The following is a 17,509-nucleotide window of genomic DNA, read 5'->3' as shown; positions in this document are numbered from 1 at the left end:
AATTTAATCTTTAGGTTTCAAAATCTTAACAACCAAGACTACAATACTTGAATTTAAACTTACACATGTTTAAAATTTTAAATTTCAAAACTTAGTTTTCACATATGATACTTAAACAACAACAGTACAATTTGAATCCTATGTCTCAAATACAAGAGAATTATCATTCTACTTAAACATTTGGACCTATCTCTTAACTTCGAAATCATAAACTGGCCAATCCTAAATTATGCGTTCTAACTACAAATTCCAAAGACTACATTTCTCTGTTATATGAAATACAATAAATAAAAGATAGCAGACTTACCTCTTCGTTGATGCTGCCAGCTATGTGCGCAACGCCGTTGAGCCCGTAAAGACTTCGTTCATCCGCCATGGTCCGGGCCCAAGAAAAGTCCGAATGTCTTTCTCACCACACTTTTCTTCTTCCCCTCTCTTTAGAATGTCACTTTCTATCTCTAACAATTTGAAAGTGTCTCAAAATGAATAATCCGCGACACTCCTTTCGCGTATTTATACTAGAGCATAAACCGCTGGACCCCTTCCACAGTTTATGCTTATTTTGCCATCCTCACAGAAACCGTGAAACCCCTACCACTGTTTTTGGCCAAATGCGTGCTCAACGTAAACCGTGGTTCCCCACCAGCGGTTTATGAGTTTTTTGAAACCGTGGGACCCCATCAGCAGTTTACATAGTTTTGTAGAAAATTGCATTTTCGTATCCAAACTGCGAAAGTTGTATTTTGGTAATTTTGGAACCCAAATATTTTATTTTAGTAATTTGCGCTAAGTAAAAATAATAGTTTGCTTATTTAAATATTAATCTTTATTCTTTTAATATGAGAATATCAAATATTCACCTTTTGAAATGAGAATACCAATTTTTAATTTTGGCAATATTTTTTCTTATGAATAAATAATTTCTATGAGTTAAATTCTAAAATTTTAAATAAATATAAAAATAATATATTTTTATGAACAATTTATAAAAACAAATTAAAATCTTTTTAGAGTAAAGTATTATTTTTGTCCCCAACATTTAGGGTGAGTGTTAAGTTGTCTCTAACGTTTAAATCGTTCTATTTAAGTTCCTAACATTTTAAAATTGACTCAATGTTGTCCTGTTGTTAGGGATCTGTTAACGAATTGACGGCGGGATAAAATTGAGACGATTTTGAAATGTTAGGGACTTAAATAGTACGAAAACGTTGGGGACATAAACGATACATAGAAATAAATTTTAAATTTATACGTCACTAATATCACTCTTTTACGGTACATAGTTATTCAATTATTTTTTAATCACATCTAAGTAAACTACACTTAATCACATTACTTTGATTCTAAATAAATTTATTTTTTTTAATAATTTTACTCTTAAAAATTTTTACTCATCATGAAATATTTGTAAAATGACTAGAATCACTTTACTTTATTGTATATGTATCATTTTTTTCCACAAGTTTATGTACTAGTCATTCTACAAATATTTTATGATGAGTAAAAATTTTTAAGGGTAAAATTATAAAAAAGATAAATTTATTTAGAATAAAATTAATGTGATTAAGTGTAATTTATTTAGATGTGATTAAAAAATAATTAATAACTATGTACCGTAAAAAATTGATATTATTGAAGGATAAAATTAAAATTTATTTCTATGTATTGTTTTTGTCACCGACGTTTTCGTCCTATTTAAGTCCCTAACAATTCAAAATCGTCTCAATTTTGTCCCGCCGTCAATTCTTTTAACAGATCCCTAACGGTAGGACAACATTGAGCCAATTTTGAAATGTTAGAGACTTAAATAGAACGATTTAAATGTTAGGGGCAACTTTAAGACTTATCCTAAACGTTGGAGAAAAAAATGATACTTTACTCATCTTTTTAATAAAGTAATTAGAACCATTTTAGTAAATTTAACTTTTAATACAAAACAAAACACATAGATGAAATTATAACAATGATAAAAAAAATACCCTCTTTCTCGATTTTTTTTTTTAGAAAAATGGCAATATTTACTTTTTCTTGGGATTTTTTTAAATAAATAAAATAATTTTTTTTATCTTGTGGATATAGGTAATGTGTAGCGTTTTTATTGATTTGCACTCTATTACTTATCTCGTTTGTAGTGTAAATAAAAGAACATTTTGTATATTTCCTTTACATTGTAAACGAGGTAAAATACTTAGTGTGGAACGTGTATATCTCCTTTACTGTGTAAATGAGATTCAGAACGACAAATTTCGAGTAGTTATAAAAGGATCTGCGACCATTTGTATTCTCCAAACATTTCACTTTTTATTCTCCTTCGGTTTTCTTTCAAAAATTAAGAAAAAAATGTCTAATGGCAGTAAATATGTGGTTGAAAGTGTGTATCCCAATTGTCATATAAAAAATAGTGACATTGGGGTGATATTTGAGTGTATATGATAATCCCATTCTGTTATGCATTCAGAGAGTGAGTTCTTTGTTTGAGCTAAAGAATCTAATATTGAGGAGTATTGGTGCTAATGGTTGAAAAGATGTTGGAAGAGTTGGATATAAGTTACTAGCACCGATGGAAAATGAAATTTTTCAGTTCATATGTTTTGCCTCCATGGCAATAAGCATGTGCGCCTCATGTTTGACATCTACGAGATAATCATCGCGGAATAAGTGATAAAGCTTTCTGCAGAGGTTGGTGATTTTGGTGGCGGTGGATCTAACCACTAAAATTTTGTGCCGGATGACCCACCTCTTGCATCACCACCACTACACTGTGCTAGTTCAGCGGAAGACATGGACGTGGATGGTGAAGAGTCCAATGATGAGTATGTTGCCGATAGTAACGGTAGTAGTTCTTCTAAGGATGATGAGGAGGAGGAGTTTGTATACCAGAGACTTCGGTCGATGCATTAGTTTGGTATCTTCTGCCTGTTCCGCGACTAATTCCGGCCTTATTAGTTGTACTTAGTCACTATTATACATTGGATCTGGACGTGATGCACGAAAAAACTCCATTTTTCAATATGGGTGGGGATAATTACAACATAAATAGTGGTGTGGAGTTTCGGGTTGGCCACATATTCAAAAGCATAGAGGCAGTATTGCAAAGTGTGAAGAATTACAGTATTTGTAGAAGTGTTGATTACTGAGTCATGGAGTCGGATCGATTAAAGTACCATGTGCATTGCTGGCAATTTGTAACAGAATGTCCTTGGAGTCTCCGTGTTATCCTCCGACAGAATCTTGGATATTGGTGAGGTCAAATTTAATTGTTGTGTATATTCTTATTTATCATGATTATTTTGGTTATAAATGCCTATTATGTATATTTTATTTCGTTAGGGAGGTGCGTAGATTTGGAGGTGTGTATACCTGTTTAGTCCCCACCATGTCCCATGACCATCAATAGTGTCATCTTACCCTTATACAGTCTAGCCCATCAGTCAGTATCCCTATTCTACAATGTGCAGTTAGGTAGAACTATCACTTTAAACCCTCGTACAAAAAGGTTTGAATGGCAAAGTAAAAAGCAATTAGACAGATATACGGTCAAGGTTGTCAAACTCGCAAGTCTAAGTAAACTCATGGAGCTGACCTAAACTCGACTTGTAAACTCGACTCATAGACTTGTACAAATTTACTTGTTATGATTTTTTTTTTTAAATATATATATGTATGTATTTATTCAAATCTAGGCCTTCAAAATTAACAATTTCAACTTTAAAATACATAATAAATTGAAATGATACTACAATTATAACAAATACTTTAGAATACATATTCAAATTCTTTATAAGTATGCATCTAGTTCAATATAAAACACAATCAAAACTTTATATAATACACACACACAAAAAATCTTCCAGTATCTTCATCTTTTATGGCATCAACATCATCATTTTCACCATCTTCATCAGAAACATCATGTCCTTAAGGCTCAGGTTTAACATGACCAATAAGATCACCATTCACATTAATAAGGTTGTCCCTAAATTCTGCCCCTAAGCCAAATAATCAACTATAAATATTTAATCATATCATATAGTAATACAAACACACACTAACACTGTAATTTACAAAATTTACAACTACAATAGCTTTATGACATAAATCAACAGCATTCTCCAATAGAATTATAGTAAATTCAACTTTTTTTTTCTAGAATAATTTACAAAAATTGCCACTGTAATAGCTTTCAATAACAAATAACAACAATGATCAATACATACACCTATTTATTCGTTGGATATCAAAGTGAAGTCATTTTTTAGAATTCGAAATCCTCTAAATGCTTTATTTGCAAAAGTAAATGGTCAGATATTCATGACAAAGGGATTTTGCTTGTGATGAACCCGTGGAAACTATAGAATAAGGATTATCTATTTATGAATTTGTCTAAAAAAAATAAAAAAATATTTGAATGGAGCAGAGAAGCAACACAATCGTGCAGCTGTGCGCAAGTCAAACCTCTAAGCAGAGCAAAACAAAACATGACGAATGGCAACAGCTAGAGGAACGGTGGCAACATAACGGATGGCAAAGGCGTGGCGCAAAGCAAAGCAGAGCAGAGAGCGAGAGTGACCCGACTATGAACAGAGAGTAGAGAGTAGAGAGATGTGTGCGGATATGTGTGAAGTTGAGGAGATGTAGCCATGTAGGCGACCGACGGAGGAATGGCAATGAACGGTGGAGGCAGAGGCACAGAAGTCAGAACAGTGAGAGAGTGAATGTGAGAGTCAAAATGGTGGAGAGTGAAAGAGGAATGAGTGATTGAGCCAACCTTAACGTTATTCTCTCTATTTTTTTTATTGCCCAAAGCGACGCCGTTTTTGGCCAAAACGGGCACCCAATGCAAACTCGCTCTCAAACTCGCGATTTTGACCGAGTTTATGCGAGTTCAGTCAAGTCTACCCGAGTTTACTCAAAACCGAGTTTGTGTCCGAGTTAACTGGCGAGTTTGACAACAATGATTAGGAGGAGTCATATAATAAGGTATCGAGGTTGCTCCAAATATTGCAGAGTTGTTGTCTCGGAACAATATGTGATTTCAGGGTCGTACCGTACTATGATAGGCACTTGATGGTACGCGACTGCAGCCAATTTGATAAGGTATTCTAGGTCTTTTCTGACTGTGTGGAGGCTTTCAAGCATTGCAAGCCCTTTGTCTCCGTGAATAGCACATATCTGTATCGCAAATATGGTGGTGTGTTGCTAATTGGAGTGGCACAAGATGGTAACAGTAATATCCTTCCTGTGGCATTTGCAATTGTTGAGTCTGAGACTACAGAGTTCTGGTCTTTCTTCCTTACCAACTTGAGACGACATGTGACACCAGAAGACGGCCTGTTGATTATATCTGATAGATCCCAGGCAATCAAGGCTACACTTAGAGTTGATGATAGTGGTTGGAACCCTCCTAGAACGTTCCATGCTTATTGTGTCAAGCACATAGCCACGAATTTCATGTCTCATTTCAAATCTGCCAAGAAAAAGTGATATCTCATAAATGCTGCTTATAGTCTAAGCAAGACTGGGTACGAGTGGTACATGGATGCCTTGAGAGATTTATTGTGTGAGATGGTAGACTGGGCCGATAGATTCAACAAGAAAATATGGTTACAACACTGTAATGGTGGTTGCAAGTTTGGGTACATGACAACGAACTTCTCCGAGTGCATGAATGTAGTACTTAAGGGTAGGCGTTATTTATCGATTTCAGCCATCGTGCGATGCACTTGCGAGAGGCTGCAACAGTTGTTCGTCAGGAAAGGCAAAGAAGCACAGGCACAACTGGTCGCGGGAATAAGTTTTTTCCGTGGCTAATAGCTGCTGTCGAGAAGAACAGGGAGGAAATCTCCAAGATGCGTGTTACGCACCGCTACAGAAGGGCCTCAATATTTGTGGTTGAGGAGTTATAGCCTTTGGAGAATTGGTCTCAAAGTTCATTCCGTGATTGGTTGAGTGTAGACACGTGTGACTGTAGCCTTTTTCAATCACTTTATTTCCTATGTCGTCATGCGCTTGCCGCTTATGACGCCGCAAATGTCGAGTGGAGGACATATGTAATATGTTCATCCGGTGATATATGTTTAATAACAAACCTATTTGAAAAGGAAACATTTAAATGTCGAAATAAAAAGATAAAAAATATACTAAACAAGTATTTCACATTTCATAATTTAGTTGAAAACAGAATAATTAATTTTTAAAAATCAAACATCGAAAAAATATATCGACCGAACGTAATAAACATTAAAATATTTAATAACAGTTAAAAAATTATCTACCATAATCTAAATTAAAATTAAAATAAAAAATATAAAATTCAAATTAAAGAAATAAAAAAACGTAATAAATATTTATTTAATAAATTAACTTAACTAATAAATTAAATCATATCTATTAATTAATAAGTACTAAAAATACATTTTACCACTCAACATATACTACGTATATGAAAAGTACCCTATAATTATATACGTATTTAACTTAAATAGAGAAATAACAAGACTAACCTGAATGTCGATTGTACTAGGGATATGCCACGTCGCGTTTAGACAATGGCAGAGAGCTTGAAACAAAATTTGGAGGGACAAAAATTTAATAATAATATTTATATTAAAATAAAATTTATAAATATAATTAATCTTTAAGTTTGTTACTAATAAGATAATAAATAAATAATTTTACAGATAAAAAATATAAAATAGTTTATAATAGTACTCTTTGAATCTTTAGTGACTTGAAATATTCAATAATTGAATAATAACTAAACTTTTCAGCAATTTCTTTCTCAATTTCTTTCTTCATTATTTTCATTGCTAAAAATGATCGCTCTGTAATAGCGGTAGAAACTGGAAGAGTTAATATCAGACGAATCAATCTATCAATTAAGAGAGCTGCTTGTTAAATAGAGAGCTGCGAAATGCGAATAGAGAAGCAGCTAGTAAAGTATTTGAGCCGAATTATTTTTTATTTTTTGAAAAAATACTACTAAGTTTTTTATAAAAAGTTTGGGGGCTATGGCCTCCCATTGTCTCAAATCTCAATTAAGCTCCGCCCTTGCGTTTAGGCGGTTGATGTCCTCATCTCGTGTATCTGGTTGCGTCATTATTTTCGAGTATCTTGATAATATGAATAGAAATGGCTAGAGGTGGGAGAAAACAAGTTGAAATGGTTCAAAAGTAACTTCAAGTCACACAGTAAACGAGTTCAATATATAGACGCGACTATTACTTAGATGCACAAACATGATACGTACACAAATAATAAAATATACACAATGTTATTTCGTTTATCTATAAACGAGATAAATAATAAAGTGCAAATTAATAAAAATGCTACAAATTACTTATATCCGTAAATAAAAGATTTATTTTATTTATTAAAAAAATCCTTTTTTCCTTGTATCTTTTATCCAAAACAAGAATTGTTGAAGCAGTTAAAATGACAAAATAAAAGGCAGAAAAAACTATCAACTACTAATTTAACTAACTCAAGTAAAATGCAACAATGCAAGTACCAAAATTTTCAAAAGGCTTCTCTATTTGTCTTTAAGCCACATGCATTGACCAATCATATGCTGACACTGCCATTACACAAGATAACTTTGGTCACGGTTCGACAATCCAATAAATTATTTATTGATTAAAATGAAAAAATAAAAAATAAAAATAAACATCCTTATGTCACCGAATCAGACAGACTCCCTGTTTCTTTTTTTCAGTTTCAAAAAATAAATAGCATCAATTTGATTTCTGCATCTGAAAATTTTGCTCCTTTCTTCTCTCACTTGGTGAAAAAATACGAGGGAAATCCCAATTTTCAATTCAACGCGGTTTCAATTCTCTCACGACAAGAGCTTATCCATGTTCCTACTTTAAGCCCTTTTCTACTTCACCCTAGGGTTTCGGGATTCATCTGATCTTCGAGCTATTCACTCATGAAAGAGAAGATTCAGCTCAATTTCTCGCTGAGCACGTGTTTTCCAGCATTTCTTGAGCCCCCTTTTGCGGTTTCGGAGCTGGGTCGATTTGTGTGAGGAGCATTTAGGGTTTCGTGTTTTCCGTGTTTTTCGGGGGGTTTTGAGGTACTTCTACAGCTACGGTTTGGATTTGGAGTATGGGGGGTTAAGAATTCGAGTAAAGTTGGTAGTTTTCTTTTTGTTGCTTTGGAAATTGAGAATATTTGTGAGTGAATTGGAAGAGGGGTGAAGATGTTTTACTCTCAGTTTATTTTGGCGAAGAAGGGGCCACTTGGGACCATATGGATAGCTGCGCATTTGGAGAGGAAGCTCAGAAAGAATCAAGTGGCTGATACTGATATTGGTGTCTCAGTTGGTCAGTTACTTCTTACTTCAAAATCTTGTGTTTATGTCTATGCTTTTGGATTTGGTATTTAATTCTCAGAATTTTTTATGTTGTTAATCATTTAATATCCCGAAATGATTAGATTCCATAATGGGTATGCCACTATGACACCTTGTTCTTTAATGATACAGTGGCTTTGTGGATGAAATTAAGAACCTCATGTAATTTTAGTTTAGTTTTGGAATTTAATTGGAACTCAGGGTTGAAATTAGTGAAATTGACGGTTTCCTTCTGCAATATTTAGTAGTACTGAACTAGGAGTTGCTAGTATGGAAAAGAAACGGAATAGCCCAAGAAGATCTTTTATATGAGACTTTGACTTATCTGTAAAACCAAAAATTTTATTATTTTGGGGTGAAAAATTTAGCCAACAAATAAGACACACAGGTGCAAAAGAGAATATTTCCTCTTGTTGTCATTTATTGCCTTTATATATATACACATTGAGAAATAATTAATGATGTTCTGGAATACTAGAGAATGTTATGATAGCTACATCACCTAAGAAAAGAAAATAGTGCAACTTTATCTGGAACAAAAAGTTAGTAGCCTGGTTATTGCAAGAATTGAGAAATCATATTATCATTTTATATTGTTTGCCTTCCTTTGAATCCTAATGGGTCATTGTTTGGGTGAAAAATCTCCTAAGTGATTCTGGGGTAGTATTTAGTATGTAAAATTTTTTGGTTTTTCATTCAAAAGAAAAAGAAATTATCTTTTTTATGGCCAGCTTTTACCCCCTCTTTTTTATTTAATGAAGTTCCTTTGACATCAAAAGACAATATGAGCAGGGAGAAAACAAAATAGCATTTGATGGCACGTAATAATCCCTTATAATTTGATGGGCATATCATTATAGTACCTGTTACAATCCTTAGATACCAAAGCAAATAATACAAATATCATTGTACTTGCTCTTTGCCATGGAATCCTTCCCTCCAATATCTAATAAAAGCCATAATTCCCCCCTCCATCTTCTAAGGCATATTGATATAGGTAGACTACTTTCCAAATGAAGAACTTAACCTTGGATGGGAATTTTTTTAAATCTATTTCTTGGTAAAAACCTTTGTTGGGATAAATTTTTCTGGTAGGTTGACTACCACTGAAAATTTTCAATTATGTAGTCTGGTTGTAAAATGTGAGTGAAGGATTCCCAGACTAGCTGCTGCTGATGTGAAATCTTTGCACTCTTAGATGTTCCTTGCGGTGGGATCCATACCTGAGAAGAATGTGGAAATCAATTACACTTTATTACCTTTTCTATACCTGTGCTGCATTTCTAATTTTGATCATATCTTACTGGCTCAGAATATTTATTTGGTAAATATTTGATAAACAGATTCCATTCTTTTTCCCGACGTACCAATCGCACTCCGTTTGTCTAGTCATCTTCTGCTTGGTGTTGTGAGGATATATTCGAGAAAGGTGAATTACCTTTTTGATGACTGCAGTGAGGCATTGCTTAAGATAAAGCAAGCTTTCCGCTCCACTGCAGTTGATTTGCCACCAGAAGAGTCCACTGCACCTTACCATTCTATCACCTTACCTGAGACGTTTGATCTTGATGATTTTGAACTACCAGATAATGACATATTTCAAGGGTTAGTTTCAAAGTACTTGAATGGAGCCATCTTACTTCCTGCAGCAACATTGTTATTCACTTTATTTAGCTGTTTTTTTTATGTTGAACTTGCAGCAACTATGTTGACCACCATGTCAGTAGTAGGGAGCAGATCACTCTACAAGATACCATGGAGGGTGTGGTTTATAGTAATTCACAGTTTGGATTAGATGGTTAGTATTACTCCCTTTGCCTCTTGTTTCTCTTTCTAGATTACTTGGGTGTGAATTTTAATTACACAACTGAGAAACCTCAACTAAATAATGTTGAATGGCAAATGCATTTATTGCAGAGCGGTTTGGTGATGGTGATGCTTCTCAAATTGGTTTAGACCTTGATGAGGTAATTAGTCTTTCCTTTTTTATTTTTTAATCAGCTCTAAATGCATGAAGCATGATCTGTTGTGGTGGTATTGTACTATTGTCATATATCCATCTGATATTTGCCTACCTCTTGTAGACCTGATATATTTCTGATATTTCCTAGTCATTATCTTCATCGATTTGCTAGATTTATCTGGTACATCTTCTGTACCCCAAATATATTATTTGCTTTACTATTCAGGGCGATACTTTTTGGTGAATATATTGGAGTTATGCTATATCTAAACTGAAATAACACAATTGTGAAAGATGTGAAAATATCTTGATGTGTACTATCTATGGAGATCAATTATCTTTGAATTGGTGCAATTATGTAGAACAATTTTTCTCGTTTTAATTTTGATTTTTTTAACTTTATTTCTTAAAATCAGGTTTTGTTAACAGACAAAGCAGCTACTTTGGAGCATGATGACTGCAATGCTGGTCCTCAAGTGTCCCATCAAAAAGATGAAGTGAAAGAGGAGGTATGTGAACTTTGTTCAAGTCAAGTGAAAGTCAGGAACCCCATCAATGTTCACTTTTATTCCTTGTTCTCTTCATTTTTCTGTTTCCTTTATTGGGTTGGAGAGTGGATGAAATAAAAGTGCGGATTATTCATGTAATACTTCTATTTCCTTTCTTCTCATTTCAGTAAGTGATTTAATCGGTTTTGAACAGATTGATGATTTACCTGATGCTGCTGAAGCCGAAGGTCCATCTACTCCTGGACTTGAAGAGCCAAACTGGCTTGGTGCTCAGGTGGATCAGGTAAATAATGAAGCTGCTAATGATTTGGCAGACTTCATGTCAATGAAGAGCCAAAATGATTCTGTTGCACATGAAAGGGAGAATGATATAATTGATTCCTCCCTGCAAAATAATGTGAAACAAAATGGTGAAGATTTCCATCATGAAAATAGTGACAGCGAAATGGTTGACATGGACAAAGAAAAAGAGGAACAAGATCATTTGGAAGGCATGATGACGGATCAAGAAAATTTGATACCAAATAATCATGGTTCTGGAGCAACCGCAAATGAAACTGTTGCACCTCCTAGTTCTCATGTTACATCTGATCAAGAGAACCCCTCTGATAGACTTCTATCTAAAATGGATGGACCTCAAGAGCCAGAATCAGATGGCCATTTGGAGGGTGTTCCCTCATTGTCAAAGGATGAAGTTCTGGATGACCGTGAATTTTCTAAGCCCGAGGGAAATTTGAGTCCTGTCGATGAAGCTAAAAAATCCATTGTGACAAGTCCTGTAGGATCACCTAGTAAACCTCCAGATGTTGATGTTGAAGTTCAGCCCTCCCAGGAACTGATGGCAGCAGAGACTTTAAACCATGATTCTCATGAAGCTGAGCAGCCCACTGAGTCACTCCTTCGGCCATGCAGCTCCCATTTGACCCAGCCTTCTCCGTCACATGTCGAAGGTAATAAATTTAGTTAATATCTAATGCCTTTTTTTTCAATCACTTTTCTACTTAGGGAGAAAGAGCCATGTCTCTGTGACCTATGGAGTTTGGAGAAACAGGTTCTGTTATTTTTACATTTCTCTATTGCATGTTTCCGATTGTCTTGTTAGCAGCCATGTCTCTGAGACTGTGACCTATGGATTTTGTATTTTGTACCATGTTTTGCTTTCTTGGTATGCTTTCAAGTTGAGTTTCCTTTTTCTGAGCTGTTTTCCAGAATGAACTGCATCATAGCTGTATTATTTTCCTCTTAACTTTTGAGTTGATTATTTCTTTTTTAAGAAGTTACTTATATTTGTTTATGTAATCTTTTTTATGGATATATCCAAACTTGTAGACTCCACTTTCACTGAATATTAGTTGCTTCTTTCTACAGGTGAGAAGTGTCATGAAACTGATGTTCTAGATCCTGCGTTAGGTTACCAAGAACCTATAGAGCCATTTGTATCTGAAGGAAATCTGGATTTGGGGAAGTCAGATGAGCAACTTGGGAGCAAAACATTTAGTGATAAAGAAGAAAGCATAGAGAAATCTGCTGCTTCTGTGATGCCGGAGCCTGAGAAACTGCTCTCCCTTCCTTATCAACATGATGGTGAAGTAACTAATATGCTCTTGGAGTCTACTCCAGATAATCAGGGTGTATCTGACAGCCATACAGGTGCTGACAGAGGAAAAGGAATCTCAGGCAAAAAGCGCAGTTTTACAGAAAGTACTCTTACAATGCAAAGTAATGATTTGCTTGAATCATATGGTGGGGCTCAATCCAAGAGAAGTAGAGAGACTGTCCCTGATGATGATGATCTATTGTCTTCCATATTAGGTAGAATAATGTGCCTAAATGTTTTTGTGTGTGTATATATATATATATATTGTTTCTTTCACTTGAGTGTTGTAGCTGAAATGAGTTTGTTGTCACTTCAGTTGGTAGACGATCTTCAGTATTAAAAATGAAACCCAGTCCGGCAGTCCCTGAGCTAGCATCAACCAAGCGCTTTCGTAATGCTTCTGCAACACGCCCTTCTGTTTCAAAACGGAAGGTGCTTTTGGATGATACAATGGTCTTGCATGGCGAGTATGTTTCTATAATCTTTCCATCAACTTGCACATATTCATCTAGTTTTTGGTTTTATATATTTTATTTTATATTATTTTGTGTGTGTGTTATTATAATAAAACAAATAACATGATATTCTTCCTCGTGAATTTCATGCCTTTTACAATGGTCTTTCATGCCTTTTAGTACATATTCGTCTATTTTTGTTTCTTGCAAGTGGTCTTTTTTGCTCTATTAAACTGTTTTGTGACCTAGCTGTTTGATCTATTAAATGATACTTGAGGCTTAAAAGTAGCTAAAATCATGCATTACTTAAAAGAGAAATATTTTTGGTATGATAATCTCTTATAATATAATGGTGTTTCCCTTATTCTGAAGTACAATACGGCAACAGTTGACAAATACTGAAGATATACGTCGCATAAGGAAGAAAGCTCCTTGCACCCGTCATGAGATTATAATGATTCAAAGACAATTTCTGGAGGATGTAATTTTCAGTGAATCAATATTTACAGGTGAGGAGAAGCTATGAAGTTTTCAATGACATTTGATAATTCCATGCATGAAGTTTGGGATGGACAGAATTCATCTTTACATCCTAAGGGATTGTCATACAGATATCAGTTCCTTTTAGTTGCAGCCAAATTTTTACCAAAAACTTATGAGAGCATATTGTTTTAATTAATTTCACAGAGTGTCATCATAATCATTTGTTAATTATGCATTTATGCTTTGACATATCTAAGTATATTCACTTTTATCTTCCAGGTTGGTCTCCTGATTTGGTGGTTTTGCAAAGCGGGACGGTAGATTTCTCTGGTATCAAGGTGATTGATGATGGTTTGGATAGTTCTGTCAATGAAAAAACAAACGATCTGGAGTCCCTTTCTAGAACAAAGGCCGAAACTCATGACGCAGAAGGGAATGTTGTTCCTGTGAGTGTCCAACCCCAAGAAGTAGCAGAAGTGCAGCCTAATGAGATCTCTGTTTTGTCTGAGAACCACCAATCTGAAGTTAACTTGGGATCTCATGATACTGATGCTCATGAACATTTTGCAAAGGAGCCTCATGGTTCTCAGGATGCTGAAGTGAATAATGCCGGAGTAAATATTGAGATCTCTGAAGCCGAAAACTTATGTGTTGCCCCTGGACCTGGGCATGAATCTTCATCCTTAACTAAACTTGTTGAAAACAACCCTGTTGCGGATAAAACCAATGATCTTGTTGATTCTATCCATACAGAGATGGGCATCCCATCCGATCAGAATTTGAATACATCTATTCTAGAGGAAGGGCTTGCGGAGGATAAAGTCAATAAAAGTGGGGTAGATGCTATTGAAATTGCCGAACATAGTATGGAAGTTAGAACAGAAGTTCAAACAGATGGATTGGAAGACAATGGTTTATGTGCACCCTTGACTGCTGGTCCTCAGGAAGCCAATGAATATCCTAATAATCAGGCTTCCTTTAATGGAGACCTACCTACAGAAGAAAATTGTAATAAAAATGAGGATCAGATTGCCCATGACAAGGACACACTGTCTGGTTGTGTAGTTGGTGAAAATACTGAAGTAGATCGTCCAGAGTTTGCACTTCTTGTTTCAGATGAGAAAGAGGGTTATCTGAATGATACAGAACATCCACTCTATCAAGAAGATGGAGTACAAAGTATAACGTGGCCCGAGACCTCAGCTATTAAGAGTCCTTTTGTAGATCACAATGAAGTAAGTTCTGCAATTTGCCTTAAAATGTTTGCCCTTTTTGAGATTTCCTGTTAGAGTTGGATTATTCCTATTAACATTTGACACCTGTTATAACTTATAACTGACAAGAAAGCATTCCAGGTTTGTTTCAATGACATTGTACAATGTAAAATGAAATTTATGCCAAGTCTATAGTAGGATGTGTTTGAAAATGCACTGCTTATCTTTCTCTAACAATCTATAATGCTTATCTTTCTCTAACAATCTATAATGGTGTTTCTTATGCATGCCTAATTATTTTTCCTTTTGATTGTATGGTGCAGGAAAATGTCATGATTCCTGATGACACAGGTTTGCTTCTCAATCTTCCTCATTGTTGATGTTTAGACAAATTCTTAATATGCAATGTTTTTACAACCATGTAGTTCCCTATATACTCAAACAGTAGCTATTGATACTAGACATTGGTTCCATCATTTCAGCTTTGAAATTGCAAACTAATCATTAATATGTATTGGTTGGTGAAAACAGGAGTGATACTGTAACCATTGCTATCTTGTTTGTTTCTTTCATATGTTTGAATTCGCTGTCTCTATTCTTTTTTCCAGGATTTTTGAATGTTGATGATGATGAGATGATTGATGATGATGATGATTATGTACCAGAAGGAGGAGCCGATCTTAGTGGATGGTCTTCCCGGACCAGGTATGTTTATGTAAAGCTTTGTTAAAATAAAGTTCCTCTGCTTAGAAGATAACTGCATATATTTTTTCTGTTGTATGGTCTGCTTGCTATTCATATAAACTCACCTTCAATTAAATATTTTGTGATGCTTGTTATATTTCAGTAGCTAACTAATCTAATACATTTATCCTCAGGGCTGTTGCAAAGTATCTGCAGATCTTGTTTGAGAAGGATGATCTAAATGGAAGGCAGAATATTCATCTTGACAACTTATTAGCTGGTAAAACACGCAAGGAAGCATCAAGGATGTTTTTTGAAACCCTGGTATGTTCTTGAGGACTGTTTTCTGGCTGGACATATGTACTGGTTTTATCATCTAATAATGTAATGAATTTTTACATTAACTAGTGCCTATAATAATAAATTTTGATTCAAGTGTTAGAAATTACAAATTTTTACACACAAAGGGTATTTTAGAAATAAAAAATTGTGTACCAAAGCTTTCTCAATCCTCAATATATATAGTCGGTTATAGTAGATGCAGTGTGCATGCTAAATTTTCAAATAGAAAATTAAAAAAATCAAAATGGAATAAGAAAAAATCCATTGACTATTTGCTAGAGGGTGACACTTTGCTTTTATGGATCGTAATATTCTTGTTGCATCACTTGGATTTGCAATTATCCAGGATTTGACTGGTTTGTATCACAGTTAGCATGCTCATAATTATTAGTGTTTAATGCTATTTCCAATTTTTTTAAGCATACATGGCAACTCTTGCATTGTTTCAGATTTAACATTCAACAATGTTGGCAGGTTCTCAAGACAAGGGATTATGTTCATGTAGAGCAGCCGAAACCGTTCGCAAATATTAACTTAAAACCTCGAACAAAGCTCATGAAGTCGGATTTCTGAACCCTACATGTAGCAGTGGCAGATATAGTTGTAAAGAAAGATTCAAAGCAGTGGTGGGTTGTTTTGACTGAAAGTCTTGCAGCAGGGTCTCCCCCAAACGTTTTAGTTTATTATGGCTTTTCTCATTTATAATTTTTTGGAGATAGGAGAATTTAGATATTTAGTTTCTTGAAGTGGCATGAGTATCATCCATCTTATTGATTAATAATAGTAACAGAATATGGTAATATGGGTCTCTAATGTATATATTTTTGTAAAGTATCGCCATTTGTAACTCCCACAGTCACTAATCTTTATGTTGGTTGTAGCATTTCCCTTTAAACAAGATTGATATTCTGCCTCTTCAAGCTTATGTAACTTAGCTTGTGATTTAGTTCTGTACCTATTTTCTTTGTATAGTATGGTGCAAATTCCTTGTTTGTTGGGAAATTCACTATGCAGTATGCAGAAAGAAATATGAATTTATCTACGGCAGTTCATAGTTATATTTATTTATGACTTTGGGTAAAGGACCATCTTCCTTGAAGTAGTTATTGAATTTAATGGAGTTGTTCAAATAATATGATGTATTATTAATTTTGAAATAAATGTGGGTTTTATACTTTTAGTTTTAATAATTCTCATGATTTATGTCAAGAAATTCAGCCAAATTTTTTTCCCATAATCCTTTCAGTCTAGAAAAAGGTTAGGGAGCTAACTATAATTTAAGCCAATTCAACTCAATTTTTTGTATTTTTAGTTTTGAAATTTGAAAAATTAAGGTAGTAGGGAATTGTTATATATATATATATATATAAAACCTCGTATTTTTTAATTAGTTGGTTTTAGTTCGCTATTCTCCTAATTGGTTTTCTAGCAGAACAGATTCGTCTAACAAGTCTTGATTAATTTGCCATGGATCTCAGTTCTATTCAACGACTTGTTATTTGTCAATGGATTATTGAATACAAAAGATGAAATTTGAATAATTGACACTTGTTTAACGGAATGAGTGAATTAATCACTTGTTCAATCTAGCTTAAATTTGGCTAAATTTTGTAGTGTACTCAAAATTTAATTCGCCCCATTTGAAAATCATTCCATGGAAACTTCTGTATGCAAAAGAAACACCAATGGCAAAGAGGAGAAAAGCTTCAAAATACTCAGAAATAATGAGCTGGAAAAGCTAGCAGTAATTAAGTAATCAAATGAAAACAATTCTGAATCACCAAAAAGTGGATCCTTAACAAAGTCAATGCCAAGTGCCAACCCAAAAAACCAAAAAAGAAAATAGCTGTTAGCAATGTATCCGTTGCAACACAAACATGAACATGATGCTCTTTTCTCCTTATCC

General features: G+C 34.3%; 1 protein-coding gene across 1 annotated transcript; it reads left to right on the top strand.

Moving 5' to 3' along the window:
• The first annotated feature begins 7,651 nt into the window (after positions 1-7,651).
• SYN4 (sister chromatid cohesion 1 protein 4) lies at positions 7,652-16,685 on the top strand. The gene is made up of 14 exons (XM_016338579.3): positions 7,652-8,327; positions 9,700-9,961; positions 10,057-10,154; positions 10,274-10,323; positions 10,736-10,828; positions 11,022-11,778; positions 12,197-12,640; positions 12,742-12,892; positions 13,253-13,389; positions 13,643-14,598; positions 14,901-14,928; positions 15,186-15,282; positions 15,456-15,585; positions 16,078-16,685. Exons 1-14 carry the CDS (start codon positions 8,204-8,206, stop codon positions 16,174-16,176), a joined length of 3,426 nt encoding a protein of 1,141 aa, XP_016194065.1. The 5' UTR covers positions 7,652-8,203; the 3' UTR covers positions 16,177-16,685.
• The last annotated feature ends 824 nt before the right edge of the window (positions 16,686-17,509 follow it).

This window comes from Arachis ipaensis, chromosome B4 (assembly GCF_059453495.1).
Source record: "Arachis ipaensis isolate K30076 ecotype BB chromosome B4, ASM5945349v1, whole genome shotgun sequence".
NCBI classification, from domain to species: domain Eukaryota; kingdom Viridiplantae; phylum Streptophyta; class Magnoliopsida; order Fabales; family Fabaceae; genus Arachis; species Arachis ipaensis.
This window is presented reverse-complemented; position numbering and strand designations above follow the sequence as displayed.